We start from the raw sequence: 19,899 nt of genomic DNA on the forward strand, positions 1-19,899 counted from the left end.
CCTCCCTCACTCCTGGGGTGCCCCGAGCCCAGGCTCTGTGGGAGCCTCTGTTTCCTCTGTGAGAGAGGGATACGCCACCTTCCGTCCAGGGCGCCCTGAGAGCGCACGAGGCCGACTCACGGCAGTTTTCCTCCCTTCTCCCTGCTCCATGTCCCCGTGAGGGGGTCAGACCGTGGTCTCATTTATTTATGTCAGGCTGAACCTGCTGTGTCCGTAAACTCAGGTGAGAAAAATAAAATGTAACTTGAACGTTTTCCTTGACTCCCTTCCTATTCTGAGCACCCGAATGCTGGGTAGCAAATTACGGGTAGGTCACAGCCCAGCCTCAGGTCCCACAGGCTTAGCTAGAGGTGTAGCACCCCCAGGGCTTACCCCCAGGGCAAAAGGGCAGAACTCGGAGCCCCCCACTTTCAGAGTCCCTGTGGTTTACACGTGTCTTCCTTCCCCTTCGTGTCCCTATCCCAACTGGAGCATCGTTCCAGGGGCGGGAGCCCAGGAAGCTGTGCCCTCCCTCCCCACAAGGCTCCCCGCCCTGCCCCACACTTCCCTCGAGGCTCATTTGTTGCTCGGTTCTTTCATTCATTAACAAGATAGTCACAAAAGCCTGCTCTGTGCCAGGCCCAGTGTTGGGCACTCTCAGAGGGGTTTATGGCAGAAAAAATGGTTTGAAATGTTAACTGTGCGTGACTCATTTCTGTCTCCAGAGTTCTTTCCATTTGGCCCTGAGGCTTGGCATTTTGAAACCCAAAAGCCAGGCACTCAGGCCTGTCTGCTCTGCTTTCTGCTGTTACCTCTTCCCTGAGGCACTTGGGTGGAGGCACAGTGCTATGTACCCATTTGACAGATGAGAACTGAGGCCCAGCGGGGAAAGGGACTCCCAGGATACCTGGTGCAGGGGGCTCCTCTGTGGCTGAACCAGCCCGATGCCCACTGTAGCTGGGTGCCATTAGCACAGCGGGGCAGTTGGGGTAGCGAGGCGTTGGCAGCAGGTCCCGGCTGCTGAGAAGCCCGAGTGAGCCTCTGTGACCCGGGCCTGCCTCTCTCGGGTTGCGGAGATGCTGGTGGGACCGGGGAGGAGGGGTGTTCTGCAGACTGAGGCACTTGCTACCAGTAAGGTTTGCCTACTTCTCGTCATCTCTATGGGTCGGATTCCATTTGGTGTTTCTGTTTGTGTAATTGGTTCCTACTTGCAGTTGACCTTCCTTCACTAGGTCCAGTGTGAGACATGGGCTGTCACCATTCCTGCCACTCACCATTACTAAGCACCCGCCATGAGCCCAGTCACTGGCCCAGGCCACCCGCCCTGGGGCCCCTGAGCCCCTGAGCCGGTCTGTGGAGGACGGGAGATGGCTGACGCAGGCCAATCTGGCCTGCTTATCCCGCTGGACCCCAGGGGGTAGGTCCAACCCGATTCCGACGCGTTGGATGTCCTTAGAGGTAACTTAGGAACCTCTCCCAGGAACCTCCAAGCTGCCCTGATGAACATGTGGTCACCCGCTCTGTACCTGAGCGCCTGGGAACGGGCTGCTCACCCCCTCCCCCCACAGCATGCCTCCTGACAGGAGCACAGGCCTCGGTGACTCCCTCCACCTCCACCCCCACCAGGGCCTCCACAGGTCCCTGCGGCCCCGGAACTGTCAGGCCCAGCCCTGCCGCTGCCCTCAGAGGCCAGGTCTGCACACGGTCCCCTCACCAGGTGGGGGCCAGAGCCTCCCCGCACATCCTGGTGGGATCTGAGCCCAGGTGCCCACTGGGCAGGTTGCTCCCACCCCCTCATGACCTCAGACAGGAACGGTGCATGTTGCTCATCTGCAGAGATTCCCACGGTCTGATGTGAGCGTTTCTTTCAGGTGATGGGTGGAATGTCTTGGATCCCTTTCCGCCCCGGGCAGCGCCAGGACGCTGTGTGTCATGCAGGGCTGGGCTTTAATGCAACTGCCACCTGCTCAACCCTGGTGCACATTCATCCCACTGCCCCCCCCCCTCCAATTTGGGGCGGGCGACCCTGGGGTAATTAAGCCCAGGGAAGGCAGGTGTCTGGTTTAAGGTCAGGTAGCGACCTGGGACAGAGCCAGGGCTGGAATCAGGTCTCAGACTCTGATGTTCATCACACCGTGACTTGTCCCCTGCTGTTTCTTCTTGGAATTCGGGAGAAGAGCTGGAAAGGGGACTGACTCTCCTGTGCCTAGTACCAAGGCCACACCCTGGTGTCTGTCACAGGTGTCTGAGACCAGGTGTGTCACCCCATTTTGCAATGAGAACATGGAGGCTCCCAGGGGCCAGGAAGAGGTGTTGGGCCTGAGTCGGGGCTGCTCTGGTGTGGGGAGACGTCCTTTCGTCGGGGAGGGGGGATGTTTGGGGGGAGGGATGAGGTTGGAGGCTGGAGAGGACCCTTTTGTTCCTCCTGAAACAGTGCTCACCACTCACCTTCCGCTCCCAGGTCGGACGCTGCCCCATCTGGAGACGTGTCCCCTCAGCACACAGGCCCAGTGGCTCTTCTCAGGTGGCTGTGGACACAGAAGAGCTGCTCTCCAGCCTGTGCCTCCCTCCAGGGGCAGGGGAGGGGGGGTGAGCTCCCAGGGCACGGGCAGGGTCTGCACGGAGGGTGAGCAGTGAGATGGGCAACCTCAGCACTCAGGCAGAACCAGAGGCCTGGTGTGGGGAAGGTGGGATGGGGGGGGGGGAGGGCGCTGAGGCTTGAGGAAAGGGAGGGCTGGACAGGTGACTAGAGGGGTGTTGTAAACAGAGGACACAGCCTGGGCAAAGGCCTGGAGGTGTGGGTGCTCAGGCCTTCCTCACCAGGACCACACTGAGGCTCTGGCCTGTGGCAGGAGCATGGGGAGGTGGAGTGGGCCTTGGGCCGGAGGTCGGCGGGGCCAAAAGGTAACTTGCAGCCCGGTAGTGGTGTTCTCTCAGGCCACGTGTGCCCTCCCCAAAGCCAAGGCGGTCTAGGACCGTCGGGAGGTACAGTGGGCCCAGCCCTCCGGCCTGCAGCTCAGCGTCACCGCAAGGGCTCCCTGGAGCCGTGGAGAGGAAGTGGGAGCAGCACTGCCCCAGGCTGGCGGGATTGGGCGTGAGGATGTCTTCACCCGCTGACCTCACGGAAGCCTTTTCTGGGTGTTGTCTCTTGCCTGTGCTCCCAAGCTGCCGAGAGGCTCACCGTGCCGAGGCTGTGGCCATTGCTGGCGTGTGCTGTGCTGTGCCCCAGGCTGTGTCCGCGTGTCTGGCGTCTGGGAGTTTGTATGTCCGTGCCTATGGTGGGGCCTGGGGCTTGAGTGTCCTTGGGTATATGCTTGAGCGCGTGTGTGCTGACCTGTGTGTCTCTGTGACGTGAGTCCTGTGTGTAGGAGTCAGCGCTGTGTGTTGACAGGTGCCTGGGACTGTGACTTTGGCATGTGGCTTGGCAGGAGGGAGGTGTCCGCATACGTGTGTGTCTGCATTTCCGGGTCTGTGGCTGGTGGCTCGATGTGTCTGTCAGCCCTTCTGTGCCGTCGGCTTTCTGGGGGCCTGGCTGCTAGCCGAGCTTCTCTCCACACCCCAAATGGTGTCTAGCCACCGCTCGGCCCTGAGAGCTCCTCCGAATTGCACCAGTCTGCTTGGTGAGCAGACTCGGCCCCCATTTGCACCCCGTACCTTGGGGGACTCCACACACCCTGGGAGGGTGGCCTAGGAACAGGAACCCGTTTCTTGCTTGGAGAGGACTTTCTGCTGGAGAAGGGACCAGCCCGGAGCCTCAGTGTGGTCCTGGTGAGGAAGGCCTGAGCGCCCAGCCGCCATCTTGGAAACCTCATCACGGGCAGCACAGCCTGACCAGCTCTGGGAGGGCATGTCTGTGCTGTGCCTCCGGCCCCTCTCCCTTTGCCCCTTCTGTGTCCCCACCCCGTCCCTTGGCCTCCAGCCTCTCTAGATGGCCTGAAGGCCTAGAGAGTTGAGCCGATGCGAAGGGCTCCCAGCTGGCCTTGGGTCTCAGGGCACCCCCTTGGTCATGGCTGCTGAGGGCACTAGTGTGGCCCAGGGCACAGAGCTTGGGCGCTGGAGGCGAACCCAGGCTCCATCCCTCCTGAGCTCTGGGACCCTCACACGTGAACTCCACGGGCCTCCGTGTCTGCCTCTGTAATGAGGGGGTGGTTGTGCTGGCCTAACGGGATGGAGGAGGTTTTGCTAAGGGGGAGTGTGGCACAGGTTGGGGTACATAGGAAATGTGGTTGCTGCTGCTGCAGTCCTAGTCTCCCTCCGGCACACATCTGCCCCATCATCGTTTATTCAGATGGCGCCGTGCACCCAAAGCTGGACCAGACCTCGAGGAAAGAGCCAGTAGGCCAGTGCCTTCCAGCCTCACCTCCCAGGACTCTCCACATTTGTCCCTCCCCTTCCTGCCGTGGCCTCCTCCCCCCAAGGACTGGCCATAGGCTCTGAGGAGACCCCATGAGGACCTGCTGGACGGTAACCTCGGGGCCAGAGTCCCCCTCCCAGGACGTGGGGTGAGGAATGGACCTCAGCTCCCTGCTGGCTGGCCTTTCGAGCTGGCCAAACATAGAATTGTTTGACATCTTGGAGAAGGGTCTGGCACCACACAGTTCTCCCATCCAAATCATTGTTGCAAAGTTAAGTTAAAAGTGTACAAAAATGGGAAGCTGATCCCCGAATGGCCTGCCAGACTGCTGTAACCCAATATATTTTACCCTTAAACCAGAAATGTGTTTGTTTAGAAGCAAGTCACTGGCAAATGCCAAAACTGGAGGCATTTCCTCCCCTGTCCCCACCCGTGCCTGCTCCCCAAAACCCCTCCTTACCCTTTGTGTCGAGATCCTTGGCCAGAGCATGAGAAACCAGGGCCTCCTACTCTTTGGGCCATGTCAGCCCCAGGGAGGAAACTTGACATTCATTAGGCACCCACTGTGTGCCAGTTCCTGCGCTGGGCACGTCCTCCTATTTACTTCTAACAGCCGTTTGTGGTGGCCCCCATTTTAGAGAGAAGGAAGATGAGGACAGAGGTGGGAGGTGACTTGCCCGAGTTTGAGGCTGTTGGTGGGGCCCCAGCACAAACCTCAGCGTGACCTCATGACCTTCAGCTTAGAGCAGGGTGTCCCACAATTTGCATGGGAAGCAGCGCCCTCGATCCTTCCCCAGGGCCCCGGCATAGCCCCGTCGTGCCCAGCCCCAGCTGGTACCGTGCTGGGCTCCCCTGAGTGATCTCGCTAGCCCTGCTACCCATGGGCGAAAGGCTCAGGGAGGGCGGATTCTGACATCGATCCAGTGCCCGGCCCTCCCCCAGCCAGAGCTTGAAGGGCCCTCGGGCTTGGCCTGGAGGGGAAGAGGGTCCCCGGCTCCGGGATGGCTCCCCCTGTCTTTCATCTCCTGCCCTGGGTTCTGTGAGCTGCACGCAGCAGTCATGGATTGCCGTGGACTTTTTCCAATTAGGTCCCGACTCTCCCCTGCCTGTCACTATAAAACTCCAGATGGTCTAGCACTTCACGGTTCCCGGGGTATTTTCCCCCGCTATTTTCATCTTGGGTAACACGCCCCACATGTGGGAGCAGGCCCTTCCGAGCCTCTGCGCCCCGTGCCTCAGCGGGCTTTCTTCTCCGCGGTGCCGCCTCGATGGTCCTTTCGGGCAGTGGCATCGCCTCTCGCAGGGCCAGGCGGAAGAGGGCAGCCTCTTTCCTGCGTTGGCTCTGCCTGTCATGGCCTGGCCTTCGCCTGGGAAGGGAACGGGGCGGTGGCCCGGCTGGAAATCGGTAATGGCCCGTGAGAGCCAGCCTTGTGTTGTGCTTCCTATGGGGTCCCTAAGGCAGTGCCAGAGTGGGCAGGCCACATGCGGACAGCCTTGCACGCTACTCGGACCTGATGCCAGATCCCAGCTCAGCCACTTACTGGCTGTGTGGCCTGGGGCCAGCGATGTCACCTCCCGGAGCCTCAGTTTCCTCATCTGCAGATGTGGCTGGGCGAGAGCCTCACCAGCAGGGCGAGCCCCCACAGCCCCCACCCCTGAGAGGTGCTGGGAGGGTGCCACCCAGCCACTTACATCACTCCGCATTCCCCCCAGTGTCACCTTGGGGTAGGTTGTAATGTTGACACACATTAAGGTAAGTAATGAAAACCTGACACCCATTCTTACCTTGTTTCTGGACTGTCAGATGTCCCTTCTGTTTTGTTCCCCCTCCCTGGGTACCCCTCACCCACAGTAGCCACCCCCTGTTACCCCTGGCACGTGGGCCTTAGCTTCTGGCCACACAGGTCTGTCGTGTGTTTGGTTATTGGAGCCAGAGCATTGCAAATCCACCCTGAACAAGAGGTATTTTTCTGGGTGGGCACAGATGGCATCAGGGCCCTGGGCCACGGGATGCTACATGTACCGTGGAGTTCACAGAGAGCACCCCCCCACACACACACACCTGGGCTCAGGTGTGCCCTGTTACAGATGAGGAACCTGGGCTCTGACAAGTGAGATGAACTTGCCAGGGCCATCCAGTTGGGAAGCATGGAGGCCAGACTGGCGTCCAGACGGCTCTGCTGCTGAAACACAGCAGTGTGGGAGGTGGACAGGACAGGCCCCACCCGCCAGAGGGGGCTTGGACAGACCCGTAGGTGCACGTCTTTGGTCTGGACACCTGACACCATGTGGGAGTGGGTGGGGAGGGGAGGAGGTGGACAGCGGCTGGTGCCGCCACTGCGCGAGCAGTGCTGTGGGAGTGGACCGGGTGGATGAGAAGAGCAGGGGCCGGCGTGAAAGATGTTTTAGAGGTGGCGTCGCCCTGACCTGGCGGCTGGTTGGGTGCGGGGGCCTGGGAGGGGGAACAGGCTCCTGGCTCTAGGGGAAGGTGTCAGGTCAGGGCTGGGGAGTCCGGCACGAGTCCCCCAAGTGAAGAGCTCAGGTCGCCCCAGTTGCTGGGCCACGTCAGGGATGCGCAGGATGGTTCCTGTAGAGTCTTTTGGCATCACCACCCATGGGTTTGAATGGAGGGAGCCCCCAAACTCCATTTCCACTCCCACCTCTCCTCTCTCCGCTTCCTCCACTCTGGCTCAGCAGATCCTTAGCGTCTCCAGAACATGCACCTCCTTCCCTGCCTCCTGCGCCCCCCTCCTGGCCCCCTCCACCCCCCCCCCCACCCCCGTTTGTCTAACCACCAATGGGGAGCCTTTTTTCTGCCAAGGGCCATTGGATATGTATAACATCATTTGCTTAATACAATTCACTTAATATAAATGTATGTTGCCATGAAAAAAGCTCCTACGTTTATTGAATTTTGAGTCCCGCCTGGGGTTGCCTTGGCAGGGCCAGACCCAATGATTTCTCAGGCTTATACGGCCCTCGGGCAGACGTTCCCCACCCCTGGTCTAAGCCCTGCCTAGGCAGCAAGGCCCAGCTCCTCCTAAGAGGTTTTAGTGGCCCCCTGGGCTCCCCAGCTGGTAGCCCTGTGATCGGCCCCTTCTTAGGTCTTAATATATTCTCTCTTGTTTTGTGGTCTTTGTGCCCTAAAGTCTCAGCCCCCAGCTGCCAAGGGGCAGCTGAGTGAGGCAAGAGGATATGAATCAATGAGCAAAAACATGAGAGGTTAGTGAGTGGGTGAAAGAAGTGGGCGGGTGGAAGGATGGAGGGGGGCATGACAGGAGTGAGGAGGGCAGGTGACGAGGTTGGGGGCCATGGAGTAGAGTGAACCAAAGACTTTTAGAGCCACGCCTGGTCCAGCGTTGCTGCCTCATGTTGGAGATCGACGGGTCACTTCTTTCTAGAGAAGATGGCAGGTCGGACTGTGGCTTAGTCCAGGCTTCGTGCCCGCGGGCCCAGCGGGAGCCTTCCTCTCCCTGCCCCCTGCGTACAGATACCCAACCCTTGCGATTGGCGGGGGGGCATCTGCGGGGTTGCACACCTGGGCACTGACAGCAGGGAGGAAGGGTCTGTCCAGGTGCAGAGCCAGCACACAGTGCTGAACCCAGGAATGTTCCTGCCCTCGTCCCTACTCGGTAGCCCATCCGTGTGGTTGTGGGATGGGGAGGACAGCAGGGACCACACACCCACAGGGCCCTGGCATGACTGGGTTACTGGCCCTGAGGGGCGGTGCTCTGCCAGAGGTCCCTGCAGCATCCTCACCCAGACCAGTCCCGATGGGCAGCACCCTCTTCCACCTGCTGCTACCTCTGGTTCTACCTAGAGAGACAGCCCCCACCCCCAAATCAGGACAGCCTGCTTCTTATACCCCACGTGCAACTCCGCTCCGGGAAGTATCGGGGGCAGGACGAGGCACGGGCACGGGCACAGGTGTGGGGTACCCTGATGAACACTGAGGGAGGAAGTGTGCCCACAAGGGCACATGCACCCCCAGGCCCCGGCATCCCTGTTCTTACCCCCATTGGATGGCATGTCTAACCCACCCTTTGCTCCCTGGTTGAGATGCCAGTCCTGCCCTCAGGAACCCTCATCCTGGAGACATGGAGAGCAGACCACAGTGAGTGTGCAGGGAAATCCTAACCCACGTGTGCAGGGTGTGGCCAGGGCGGGGCCGGGAGGTGGGAAGGTTGAGCAGAGGGAGTAGATGTCTGCTATGAGGCGGGAGGGAGGAAAGGGTCCAGGCGGAGGGAGCAGCTCAGCCAGGCCTGGGGCGTGCTGTTCAGGGCAGTTCAGTGGCTCACTCCCTGTGGCTACAGCGTGGCACCTGGGGTATGCAGATGAGAGCGGGGTCAGACGACGGCGAACAAGCTACAGGTCCAGGGCTTTTTTTTTTTTTTTTTTTTAAATATTTTTATTGAGGTATTATATGTGTACATATCTTACTATTACCCCCCCCACCCCACACCCACACATGCCCTCCCCCCCCAGAGTTTTGCGTCCATTGTTTATGCTTATATGCATGCATACAAGTCCTTCGTTTGATTTCATAACTCCCCCACCTTTCCCAAACTTTCCCCCTGTACTTTGAAAGTCTGTTTGATGCTTTACTGTCTCTGTATCTATCTTTTTGTTCACCACTTTATAATGCTCTTTACTATCCCTAAATGAGTGAGATCATGTGGTATTTTTCTTTCATTGACTGGCTTATTTCACTTAGCATAATGTTCTCCAATTCCATCCAGGTTGCTGCAAATGATGAGAATTCCTTCTTTTTTATGGCAGCGTAGTATTCCATTGTGTAGATGTACCACAGTTTTCCGATCCACTCATCTGCTGACGGGCACCTAGGCTGTTTCCAAATCTTAGCTATTGTAAATTGTGCTGCTATGAACATAGGGGTGCATATATCCTTTCTGATTGGTTTTTCTAGTTTCTTCGGATATATTCCCAGGAGTGGGATTACTGGGTCAAATGGGAGTTCCATTTTCAGTTTTTTGAGGAAACTCCATACTGTTCTCCACAGTGGCTGCACCAGTCTGCATTCCCACCAGCAGTGCACGAGGGTTCCTTTTTCTCCGCATCCTCGCCAACACTTGTTGTTTGTTGATTTGTTGATGATAGCCATTCTGACAGGTGTGAGATGGTACCTCATTGTTGTTTTGATTTGCATCTCTCGGATAATAAGTGACTTTGAACATGTTTTCATGTGTCTCTTGGCCTTCCTTCTGTCTTCTTTTGAAAATATTCTGTTTAGGTCTGTTGCCCATTTTTTTATTGGATCATTTATCTTCCTCTTATTGAGTTGCATAAGCTGCCTGTAGATGTTGGAGATTAAACCTTTATCAGTGATAGCATTTGCAAATATGTTTTCCCATGCAGTGGGCTTTCTTGTTGTTTTGTTGATGGTTTCTTTTGCTGTAAAAAAGCTTTTTATTTTGATGTAGTCCCATTTGTTAATTTTCTCTTTAGCTTCCATTGCCCTAGGGGCAGTGTCAGTGAAGAAGTTCTTGTGGCATATGTCTGAGATTTTGTTGCCTGTGGATTCCTCTAGTATTTTTATGGTTTCCCGTCTTATGTTTAAGTCCTGTATCCATTTTGAGTTTATTTTTGTGTATGGTGTAAGTTGGTGATCTAGTTTCATTTTTTTGCATGTATCTGTCCAGTTTTCCCAACACCATTTATTGAAGAGACTGTCTTGACTCCATTGTATGTTCATGCCTCCTTTGTCAAATATTAATTGAGCATAGTGGTTTGGGTCGATATCTGGGTTCTCTATTCTGTTCCATTGATCAATATGTCTGTTCTTGTGCCAGTACCAGGCTGTTTTGAGAACAGTGGCTTTGTAATACAGCTTGAAATCTGGTATTGAGATCCCACCTACTTTATTCTTCTTTCTGAGGATTGCTGAGGCTAGTCGGGGTCTTTTTTTATTCCAGATGAATTTTTGGAGAGTTCTTTCTAGGTCTGTGAAATATGCTGTTGGTATTTTGATGGGGAGTGCATTGAATCTGTAGATTGCTTTGGGTAGTATGGACATTTTAATGATGTTGATTCTACCAATCCAGGAACATGGTATGTTCTTCCATCTGTTTACGTCTTCCTCTATCTCTTTTTTCAGTGTCCTGTAGTTTTCTGCGTATAGGTCTTTTACCTCCTTAGTTAAGTTTATTCCTAGGTATCTTAATTTTTTTGGTGCGATGGTAAATGGGATTGCTTTTTTAGTCTCTCTTTCTGTAAGTTCATTATTGGTGTATAGAAAAGCCATAGATTTCTTGGCGTTAATTTTGTATCCCGCTACATTGCCGAATTCATTTATTAAGTCTATTAGTTTTTTGATGGAATCTTTTGGGTTTTTTATGTACAATATCATGTCATCTGCAAATAAGGACACCTTCACTTCTTCTTTTCCAATTTGGATGCCTCTTATTTCTTCTTCTTGCCTAATTGCGATAGCTAATACTTCCAGTACTATGTCAAATAGAAGTGGTGAGAGTGGGCATCCCTGTCTTGTTCCTGTTCTTAGGGGAAATGGTTTTAGTTTTTGCCCATTGAGTATGATGTTTGCTGTGGGTTTATCATAAATAGCTTTTATTATGTTGAGGTATGAGCCTTCTATTCCCACCTTGTTGAGAGTTTTTATCAAGAAAGGGTGTTGGATTTTGTCAAATGCTTTTTCTGCATCTATTGATATGACTATGTGATTTTTATCTCTCAATTTGTTTATGTGATGTATCACGTTTATTGATTTGCGGATATTGTACCATCCTTGCATTCCTGGAATAAATCCTACTTGGTCATGGTGTATGATCTTTCTGATGTACTGCTGGAGCCGATTTGCTAGAATTTTGTTGAGGATTTTGGCATCAATGTTCATGAGGGATATTGGCCTGTAATTCTCTTTCATTGAGTTGTCTTTATCTGGTTTTGGTATTAGGGTGATGCTGGCTTCATAGAAGGAGCCTGGAAGTGTTCCTTCCTCTTGAATTTTTTGGAATAGTCTGAGGAGGATAGGTTTTAGTTCTTCCTTGAAAGTTTGATAAAACTCTCCTGTGAAGCCATCTGGCCCCGGGCTTTTGTTTGCCGGAAGCTTTTTGATGACTGCTTCAATTTCTTCCATAGTTACTGGCATGTTGAGCTGTTTAGAATCTTCCTGATTGAGTTTTGGAAGGTTGTATTTTTCTAGGAATATGTCGATTTCCTCTAGGTTGTCCAGTTTGTTGGAATAGAGTTGTTCGTAGTATTTTGTAACAATCCTTTGTATTTCGTTGGGGTCTGTTGTTATTTCACCTCTTTCATTTCTGATTTTGTTTATTTGGGTCCTCTCTCTTTGCTTCTTGGTGAGCCTGGCTAGAGGTCCATCAATCTTGTTTATCCTTTCAAAGAACCAGCTCTTGGTTTTGTTGATCTTTTGTATTGTTTCTTTGGTCTCTATGTCGTTTATCTCCGCTCTGATCTTTATTATTTCTTTCCTTCTGCTTACACTGGGCTTATCTTGTTGCTCTCTCTCTAACTCTTTGAGTTGTTGGGTTAGGTAATTTATTACCATTGTTTCTTGTTTTTTGAAGTAGGCTTGTAGAGCTATGAACTTCCCTCTCAGGACTGCTTTCATTGTGTCCCATAGATTTTGGATTGTTGTGTTTTCATTGTCGTTTGTTGCCATGATGTTTTTTATTTCTTCCTTGATGTCTTTGGTAACCCAGTCATGGTTTAATAACATGCTGTTTAGTCTCCAAGTGTTTGATTTCTTTGGGTTGTTTTTATTGTAGTTGATTTCCAGTTTTATGCCACTGTGATCTGAGAAGATACTTGATATGATTTCTATCTTCTTGAATTTGGAGAGACTTTGCCTATGTCCTAACATATGGTCTATCTTTGAAAATGACCCATGTGCACTTGAGAAGAATGTATATTCTGTGGCTTTGGGGTGAAATGTTCTGAAGATGTCGATTAATTCCATCTGTTCTAGTGAGTCATTTAGGATTGATGTTTCTTTGCTGATTTTTTGTTTAGAGGATTTGTCCAATGGTGATAGTGGGGTATTGAAGTCTCCTACTATGATTGTATTACTGTCAATCTCTCCTTTGATATCTTCCAGGAGTTTTTTAATGTATCTTGGTGCTCCTGTATTGGGTGCATATATGTTTACCAGAGTTATTTCTTCTTGTTGGATTTCTCCCTTTAGTATTATGAAGTGGCCTTCATTATCTCTTGTTATGTCCTTCACTTTGAGATCTAATTTGTCAGATATAAGTATTGCAACCCCAGCTTTTTTTTCATTTCCATTTGCCTGGAAAACCTTTTTCCATCCCTTTACTCTCAGTCTGTATGCATCCTTTTTTTTGAGGTGGGTTTCCTGTAGACAGCAGATATCTGGGTTTTGTTTTCTTATCCAGTCTGTTACCCTGTGTCTTTTGATTGGGGCATTCAATCCATTTACATTTAAAGTTATTATTGATAGGTACTTATTTGACGCCATTTTTATTCTATACCCCTGTGTACCTTCTTTGCTTCCTATTTCTTTCTTTTTTTTACAGCAGACCCTTTAGCATTTCTTTCATTGCTGGTTTGGTGGTGATAAACTCCCTTAGTCCTTTTTTGTCTGTGAAGCTCCTGATTTCACCTTCAATTTTGATTGATAGCCTTGCTGGGTACAGTATTCTTGGATTTAGACCCTTCCTTTGCATGACTTGGTATATTTCATTCCATTCCCTTCTGGCCTGATGAGTTTCTGTTGAGAAATCAGTTGCTAGTCTGATGGGGGTTCCTTTGTATGTAACTGTCTGTCTCTCTCTGGCCGCTTGTAAGATTCTTACTTTGTCGTTGGTGTTTGCCAACTTAACTATAATGTGCCTTGGCGTCGGTCTTTTGGGGTTCATTTTGCTTGGAACTCTGTGAGCTTCTTGGATTTGTGTGGGTTTTTTCTTCCCTATATCAGGGAAGTTTTCTGTTATTATTTCTTCAAACAGGTTTTCTATTCCTTGCTCAGTTTCCTTTCCTTCTGGCACCCCTATTATCCTGATGTTGTTTTGTTTTGTATTGTCCCGAAGTTCCCTTACGCTCTCCTCAATCTTTCTAATTTTTGTTTCTAGAAGCTGTTGTAATTGGGTATTTTTTTCCATCTTGTCTTCTAGCTCACTTATGCGGTCCTCTGCTTCATCTAGTCTACTCTTGATGCTTTCTATTGAGTTCTTTACAGCAGCGATGTCACTTTTCATTTCTTCTTGGTTCTTCTTCATTTCTTCTTGGTTCTTACTCATATTGTCGAATTTGTCTTCCATCCTTTTCAGCCACTTTATGACCATTTCTCTGAATTCTTTCTCTGATAGGTTGTTTGCCTCTAAATCGTTTACTTCCTTTTCTGGTGATGCCTGCTTCTCTTTCCTGTGGGGGCTGTTTCTTTGTCTCCCCATGGTCTCTCTTCTCCGGATGTCTGGTTATATAGATTTCTCTCTCTGGCGTTGATTTAAAGGTATAAAATACAACACAACCAGGCACAACAGACAAGGCACTGAACAGAATTGTATTCACGATATTAATAACCTCCAATAGAGGTAACCACCAGAGAAAGACAAATTAGGGAATAGGAGTGGAAGAGGGAGAGTAAAAAGAAAGAACAACAACGAAGAAAAAAACAACAACAAAGAGTGTGAATCTGAACTTGGGAAAAGAGCAGAAAGAAAGAAAAGAAATAACAGAAAAGAAAAAGAAAAGAAAAAAAAAGTAAGAGAGACAAGAATGATACTAAGAGAGAAAAGGGGAACAAACTATATATATGGGGAGTAAACTCCACTAGAACAACCACTATTCCCAGCAAATTCCAGCAACACGAGCCTGGAGATTAATACAAACTGCAACAGCAGCTAATATCAAGTGAGGCAAGGGAAAACAAAAGTAAAAAACAAACAAAAACAAAGCAAACAAAAGAACCAACCAAACCAACAAAAAGAATAATCTAAACAATCTCATAAAAAAGCATAAAAATTCAATCTAATCAACATTCAAGCAAACAACAACAAAAGGCCCGAGAGAAAAATAATTTTTTAAAGGTAGCGTAGAGAGAGGTTTGTATGGATTTGGAGCAGGGGGTTGGGAATTAGATATATAAGTAGGGTGAAGTTTTAGCAGGGAGTAAACTGAAAAAGTAGGGAAAATCTAAAGCCAGAAAGGGTTAAGATAAACTGGGAGCAAAAGGGGAAAGGTTAGGAGAGTGATGGCATAATGTTAGGTTTGAGATAGGGTAAAGCGATTGTAAGGGAAAGATGCAAATCGAATGTAGGACACTAATCCAAAAATAAAAGAAAGAGAAAATCAAATGACATTAAAAAAAAAAAAAAAGTAAAATAATAGTAATAATAGTGCTGATTGAAAAAAAAAATGTAAAAATTAAAAAGGTGAAAATCAAGTGAGAAAAAAAAAAATATTAGTTTCTTAAGTAAAAGATGCAAAAAATGAAAATAAAAAAATATGAGAATAAAAAATTTAAAAAATTGAAAAAAGAATTGAAAATTAAAAAATAGGAAGACTAAAATGTGCAGTAGCGGCTGTCATTCACTTCCTCTATTATTCTGTTTGGTACGCCTTTTTCCCAGTCTGGGCGGTATTTCAGTTCAGCTTCATTCCAGGGCTCCTCAGTGTTGGAAGCCAGTCCTGCTTTTTAAGCCTGCCCTATCTTAATTTCTCGTATTTATTTTTGATTACACCAGAGACAATTAGCGTTTCAGCCCCTGGGTGGCAGTGTTTCTGAATTGACTTCCGGGCCTCTCTAGCTCTTTTTTCTTTTTTTTTTTTCCCCTTCTATGGCACTCACTACCGGTTTGTGGAGATGTGCGCCTCAGAGCTGCCTCTCTGATGGTCACACGCAGCTCTGGCCCCAGGTTCCGAAAAAACACCTTCCCCCTGCAGTCTTTCAGGGTTTCCACCTGGGTTTACCTCTGTTTTGGGCTTAGCAATCAGAGTCGGAAAGAGCCCAGGTGTGCGGACCGTGGGTCTGTGCCCCAGACTAAGGAGCCTGCACTCCTTTGAAAATTCTTAGTCTGACCCTCCTCGTCAGATTAAAATGAGTTGCTTTCAAGAGGTCACTTCTGTTAGCAGCTCAGAAGACCCCCCTCCTCATTCACGGATCACGGCAGTTCCAACTGCCGCTGATTTTTCTAGGCACAGACCTCCCGGCTCCTGCCGGTCCTGCGGCTGCCGCGCTTCCCTCACCCAGCGCTTCCCTCACCCACCGCGGGGATTAGAAACCGCAGCTTATTTCAGACAAAATCTGACCTTTCCGTGGTGCAGTGAAGAGTTTCTTTGAATCCAAATGTTTGCGCTGATAGGGGACCGGTGGTCTGGTGCTCCCAGCAGTTCAGTGTTAGCAGTTGTCGCGGAAAGTCAGGTTTCCACTAAAATCCTCCTTTCCTTGCAAGATGGCGAGGCGCCCGGCGAGCCCGCAGCTCCAGGAGGGGACCCAGCCCCTGTGGGTGCTGCGCGGTCAGAGGAACACTGCCCAGCACTCCCCCGCCTTCTCCTGGAGTTTAGCTGTCCCTTGGCTTGCCCACATACACTCCCTCTGCGAGCCTCTGCTGCTCCGACTCTCCGCCCCAGGAACAGACTCCAAACCCGACTCTATTCCGTCGCCATTTTTGGTCCAGGGCTTTTGAAAAATGGATGGATTAAATTGTCAGTGAGTAGGAAGGGAAGATGTCTGAGGAGGGGCTCAATTTGGTCTGGGAGCAACCGTGCTGGGACAGAGGGCTGGCCAGACAGGCTTACAAACCCTGGAGGGGAGGAGATGACATACCGATCTTCAGAGTCAGCCCCGCCCCCGCCTCCAAACTCAGAGAGAAATCACACAGCACGTGAGAAGTTATTGCCCTTCGGCTTCAGATGTCTGTCCTCCCGGCTCGGGCCAGAGAGGAATAAAGGGATGAGCTGAGCCCCCCCCCCCGCGCCCCCGCCCCCCCACATTGGGATGAACTTGGCACAAGGCCACTGGGGGAAAGCAAGGGGAGCAGCCTGTGGCCTGTTTACTCCCAGAAAAGGATTTCCTTATGGTTGTCATACATGGAAAAGGCACAACATCTGGAAGGAGGGAGCGGAGCAGCCTCTAACATCCAGCTGTGGGCGGCCTGCCTTGGACCAGCCCCCAAAGAGCTCGGCCCGCACGTGTGGCCGGGCTTCGGGGGCGAGGTGCGAAGGGAGCTCGCCCAGGCTGGACGTTGTCTCTGGGTCCTGTCCTCACCCCCGGGGCACGTCCGGCCTGGCTTCCGCCCCACTCCGCCCCCTCTGCCTCAGGTCCAGCCCCGGTGACCTTTATCTATGACGCCACACCTGCCTCTCCCCCCCGGTCCCCGGTCCCCTCTCCCAGCCCCCGTCACCAGCAGCCTGTGTGTGTGTGTGTGTGGGGGGGGGGTGTCTTCCTCAAGTGCATGTCTGACCTGTGTCCTCCCTTCTCAAGGCGCTTTCATGGTCCCTGTCCCCAGGCGGAGTCCTGCTGTCGGAGCCCCCACTCTCTGGCCTCTGATCTCCTGTAGGCGTCTCACCCCCTAGCGCCTACCCCACACTCTCAACATGTACCCTACACGCAGCCACAGAGGGGCCTCCACGGGACTCTGCCCTACCCGCACTGCGTGCCCCGCGGCCTGCCTCCCCTCAGCCTTCCTCTTGGTCGCCTCCTCTTCCTTGGTGTCCTGGGCGTTGCTCAGGGCTCAGCCGGGATTGAATGGGGCGAATGCACCAGTGTTGGCGTGACTGACTGACTGGGTGTCTCGCCCAGCACATACCGCCCCCCACTCGGTGCCGCCTCTGCCGCTGCTGCCGCCGCCGGGACCGCCGTGGCGCCGTGTTCTGCTCCGAGGGTGTGCGTGCCTCCCCGGACTCCGCCCTCCTGGGGAGGGGACCCACGTCTGGGCTCGCTCTGCCTCCGCCTCCCCAGCACAGGGCTGGGCCGGTCTGTCCGACCAGCAGCCTGTATGGGAAGTGACCAAGGTGCTGTACTGCCGGATGGGGACGCGGACCTCTCGGGGCTGAGAAAACGGGCTTTAAAGTTGGGAGATGGGGGCAAAAAGGAGCCCAGTGCCCAGCTCAGAAAGGGGGAGCCACGTCTTCCAAGTGTGGACGGCAGGCGCTGTCCGCTCCTTCCTCCCGCAGGGCAGCCCGAGCGAACCCTCGTGGGAGCACTAGCCCCGAGGGCACGCTGCCTGGCCCAGAGGTGTGGGGTACGGGGGTCCTGATCTGGCAGGCCGCCCAGCCCTGGCCTAGGGGGTGAAGCCCACGGCTCCAGAGAGGGAACTGGCCTCCTCTGGTCTTATCCTCCTCGAGGGTCCCTCCCCTTGCTCGGTGCCGGGAAGGCAGCTGCGAGCAGAGCCCCTGGGCGTTGGCATCCGAAGGGGCCTGTGTCCTCTTTGCCTTGTCCCAGCCCTGTGGCCAGCACGGGAAGCCTCGTCTGAGTGGGGGTGTTGAGACCCCACACTTCATGGTTGTCAAACACCCAGCACCAGGCCTGCAGGGACCGAGCAGGTGCGGGTCAGTGTCGGTCTCCCCTCACCCCTGGCAGCTCCGCGGGGACAGGACAGGACGGCAGTGGGGGAAGCAGGAGGGACCAGCCAGTCCCGGCTGAGGAACCGGGTAGCCCGCCTCCGCCAGGTGTATTCGAGCTCCTCTGAAGGCTCGGGGGCCACTGGACGGACTGTTACTAGAGAGAGGACAGTCCCTGCTGAGGGACTTGGGCGAACAAAGGCTTGAAATGGCCTGGTGGCTCCTGTTGTTTGCAGAGTGTGGGTGGGAGCCGGGAGGGGCAGGAAGGGGTGCGAATGCCAGGCCCAAGGGGCTTTAAGCAGAATGCACAGGAGTTTCTGTATCAGAGCTCTCCTCTGGGCAGCAGGGGGGAGAGGAGGGAAGGGGGTTAGGAGTTAGGGGGTTCCAGGGAGAGTCGGGCCTGGGCAGCGGCTGTGCACCAGGGCAGCCTGGGGCCACAGGGGGTGCTGCGTTGGTGCTCTCCGTCCACCCCACCCCTCTCTGACCAGAGGCCTCGGGGGTTTGTGCTGCACCCACTGCACGTCCACTGCCCAGCACGGGGCCTGGGATGTGGTGGGCACTGGACGGCTAAACGGCCAAACGATGCATCAAGGACAGAGTTTACAGTGTGGCCGTTGTTCCGACGGCGGCCAGTGTCGGTGCTGCGCTCGGGGGACAGAGCCCCTGACAGCCAGGGTCCTGCCCCTGGGGCTCTCCTATCGCCCTGAGTGGTGGCCACAGTCTCACAGGGAGGTCCAGGGCTGTCGGTCCAGGGCTGTATGCGCTACAAGGTGCCCTGCCGGCCGGTCGGCTGGTCTGTGACGGCAGCCATGGTTTCCAAGTGCCACTGGGGCAGGGCTCCTTCCAGATCCACAGACGGAAAGGCCCCTGTCTTCTGCAGCCCAGAGGCCATTTCTGAGTCAGGGTGCCCTTTTTCTGGACCTACCAGGGCTTCCCGGAGAGAGCCTGGGCCCTGAGCACTTCACGGGGAGCTAACCGGGTGCCTGGAGACCTCGGACAGGACGGGCGGGGTGTGCGGAGTGGGGAGGGCAGAGGATGCTGGGGGCATGTCCAGGTTGGGAGGGGGGCCCCCCGGGACTGCAGAGCGCCCCTCACCAGCCTCTCCCACAGTTTGAAGGCTGCAGCAAGGCCTTCTCGCGGCTGGAGAACCTCAAGATCCACCTGCGGAGCCACACGGGCGAGAAGCCATACCTGTGCCAGCACCCGGGCTGTCAGAAGGCCTTCAGCAACTCCAGCGACCGCGCCAAGCACCAGCGCACCCACCTCGACACGGTAGGCCCGAGGGAGGGGGGAAGGGGAAGTGGGGGGACGTGCACACTCCCACACTTGTCTAATGCAGGCGGGAGCCGGCAGAAACCCCACCTTCATCCTGGAGCCCGACTGACATGTCGGGCAGGAGGACAGTTTGGGGAGAGAGGGCAGTCCTGTCATTAGGGCGTGTACTGGGTCCCTGGCCTCTGTCCACTAGTGACCGCCCATCTCCCACTGTGACAGCCCGAGGTTTCTCTGGACATTGCCCAGTGTCCTGGGGCGGAGATAGTCAAGTCTCCCCCAGGTGAGAACCACTGTGGGTTCTGCCGGGGCACCAGCGTCCTTGCACCTCCCAAGGGAGCGGTGGGCTCGCCATCCCACGTCCTGTCGCCAGGCCTGAGTGATCAGCCACCCCCAGAGCAGGCCCTCCCTGCTCCTCCCACCCCACTCCCGCTGTGGAGACAGGCTGTTCTTTACCCCTGGAGCCCAGTGGGTGAGGAGTTGAGGTGAGCAGGGCCCAAGACTCCCCATCACCTCCTTTCCCTTGTTTGTGCCAGACAGTGGGGTAACCTGCAGCTTTTCCCAGGGCCGTCCAAGCGTGCGCTCTGTGCCCACAGCGCTCGGCGGTTCAGAGAGCCCTCCCTATGGCCTCCTGTGATTGCACTGAAGGCCAGTCAGGGGTCTCTGACCCGTCTCCCAGGTGAGGGAAGCGGGGCTCTGGGAGGGTCAGTGCCTGCTCAGCGCGAACGCGGCAGAGCCGACTCAGGGGTGGGCCATATGTCATATAGTCTCCCAGG

At 53.6% G+C, this 19,899-nt stretch overlaps 1 protein-coding gene across 3 annotated transcripts in view; it reads left to right on the plus strand.

Moving 5' to 3' along the window:
• The window catches only part of GLIS1 (GLIS family zinc finger 1), a 229,510-nt gene that overhangs the window by 190,914 nt on the left and 18,697 nt on the right, over window positions 1-19,899 (plus strand). For all 3 annotated transcript variants that reach the window (XM_054721433.1, XM_008139288.3, XM_054721434.1), the window contains one exon: window positions 18,962-19,123. In XM_054721433.1, the coding sequence (XP_054577408.1) occupies window positions 18,962-19,123 (162 nt within the window). The remainder of the gene's footprint in view (window positions 1-18,961; window positions 19,124-19,899) is intronic.

Source organism: Eptesicus fuscus, chromosome 9 (assembly GCF_027574615.1).
Source record: "Eptesicus fuscus isolate TK198812 chromosome 9, DD_ASM_mEF_20220401, whole genome shotgun sequence".
Lineage (NCBI taxonomy): Eukaryota > Metazoa > Chordata > Mammalia > Chiroptera > Vespertilionidae > Eptesicus > Eptesicus fuscus.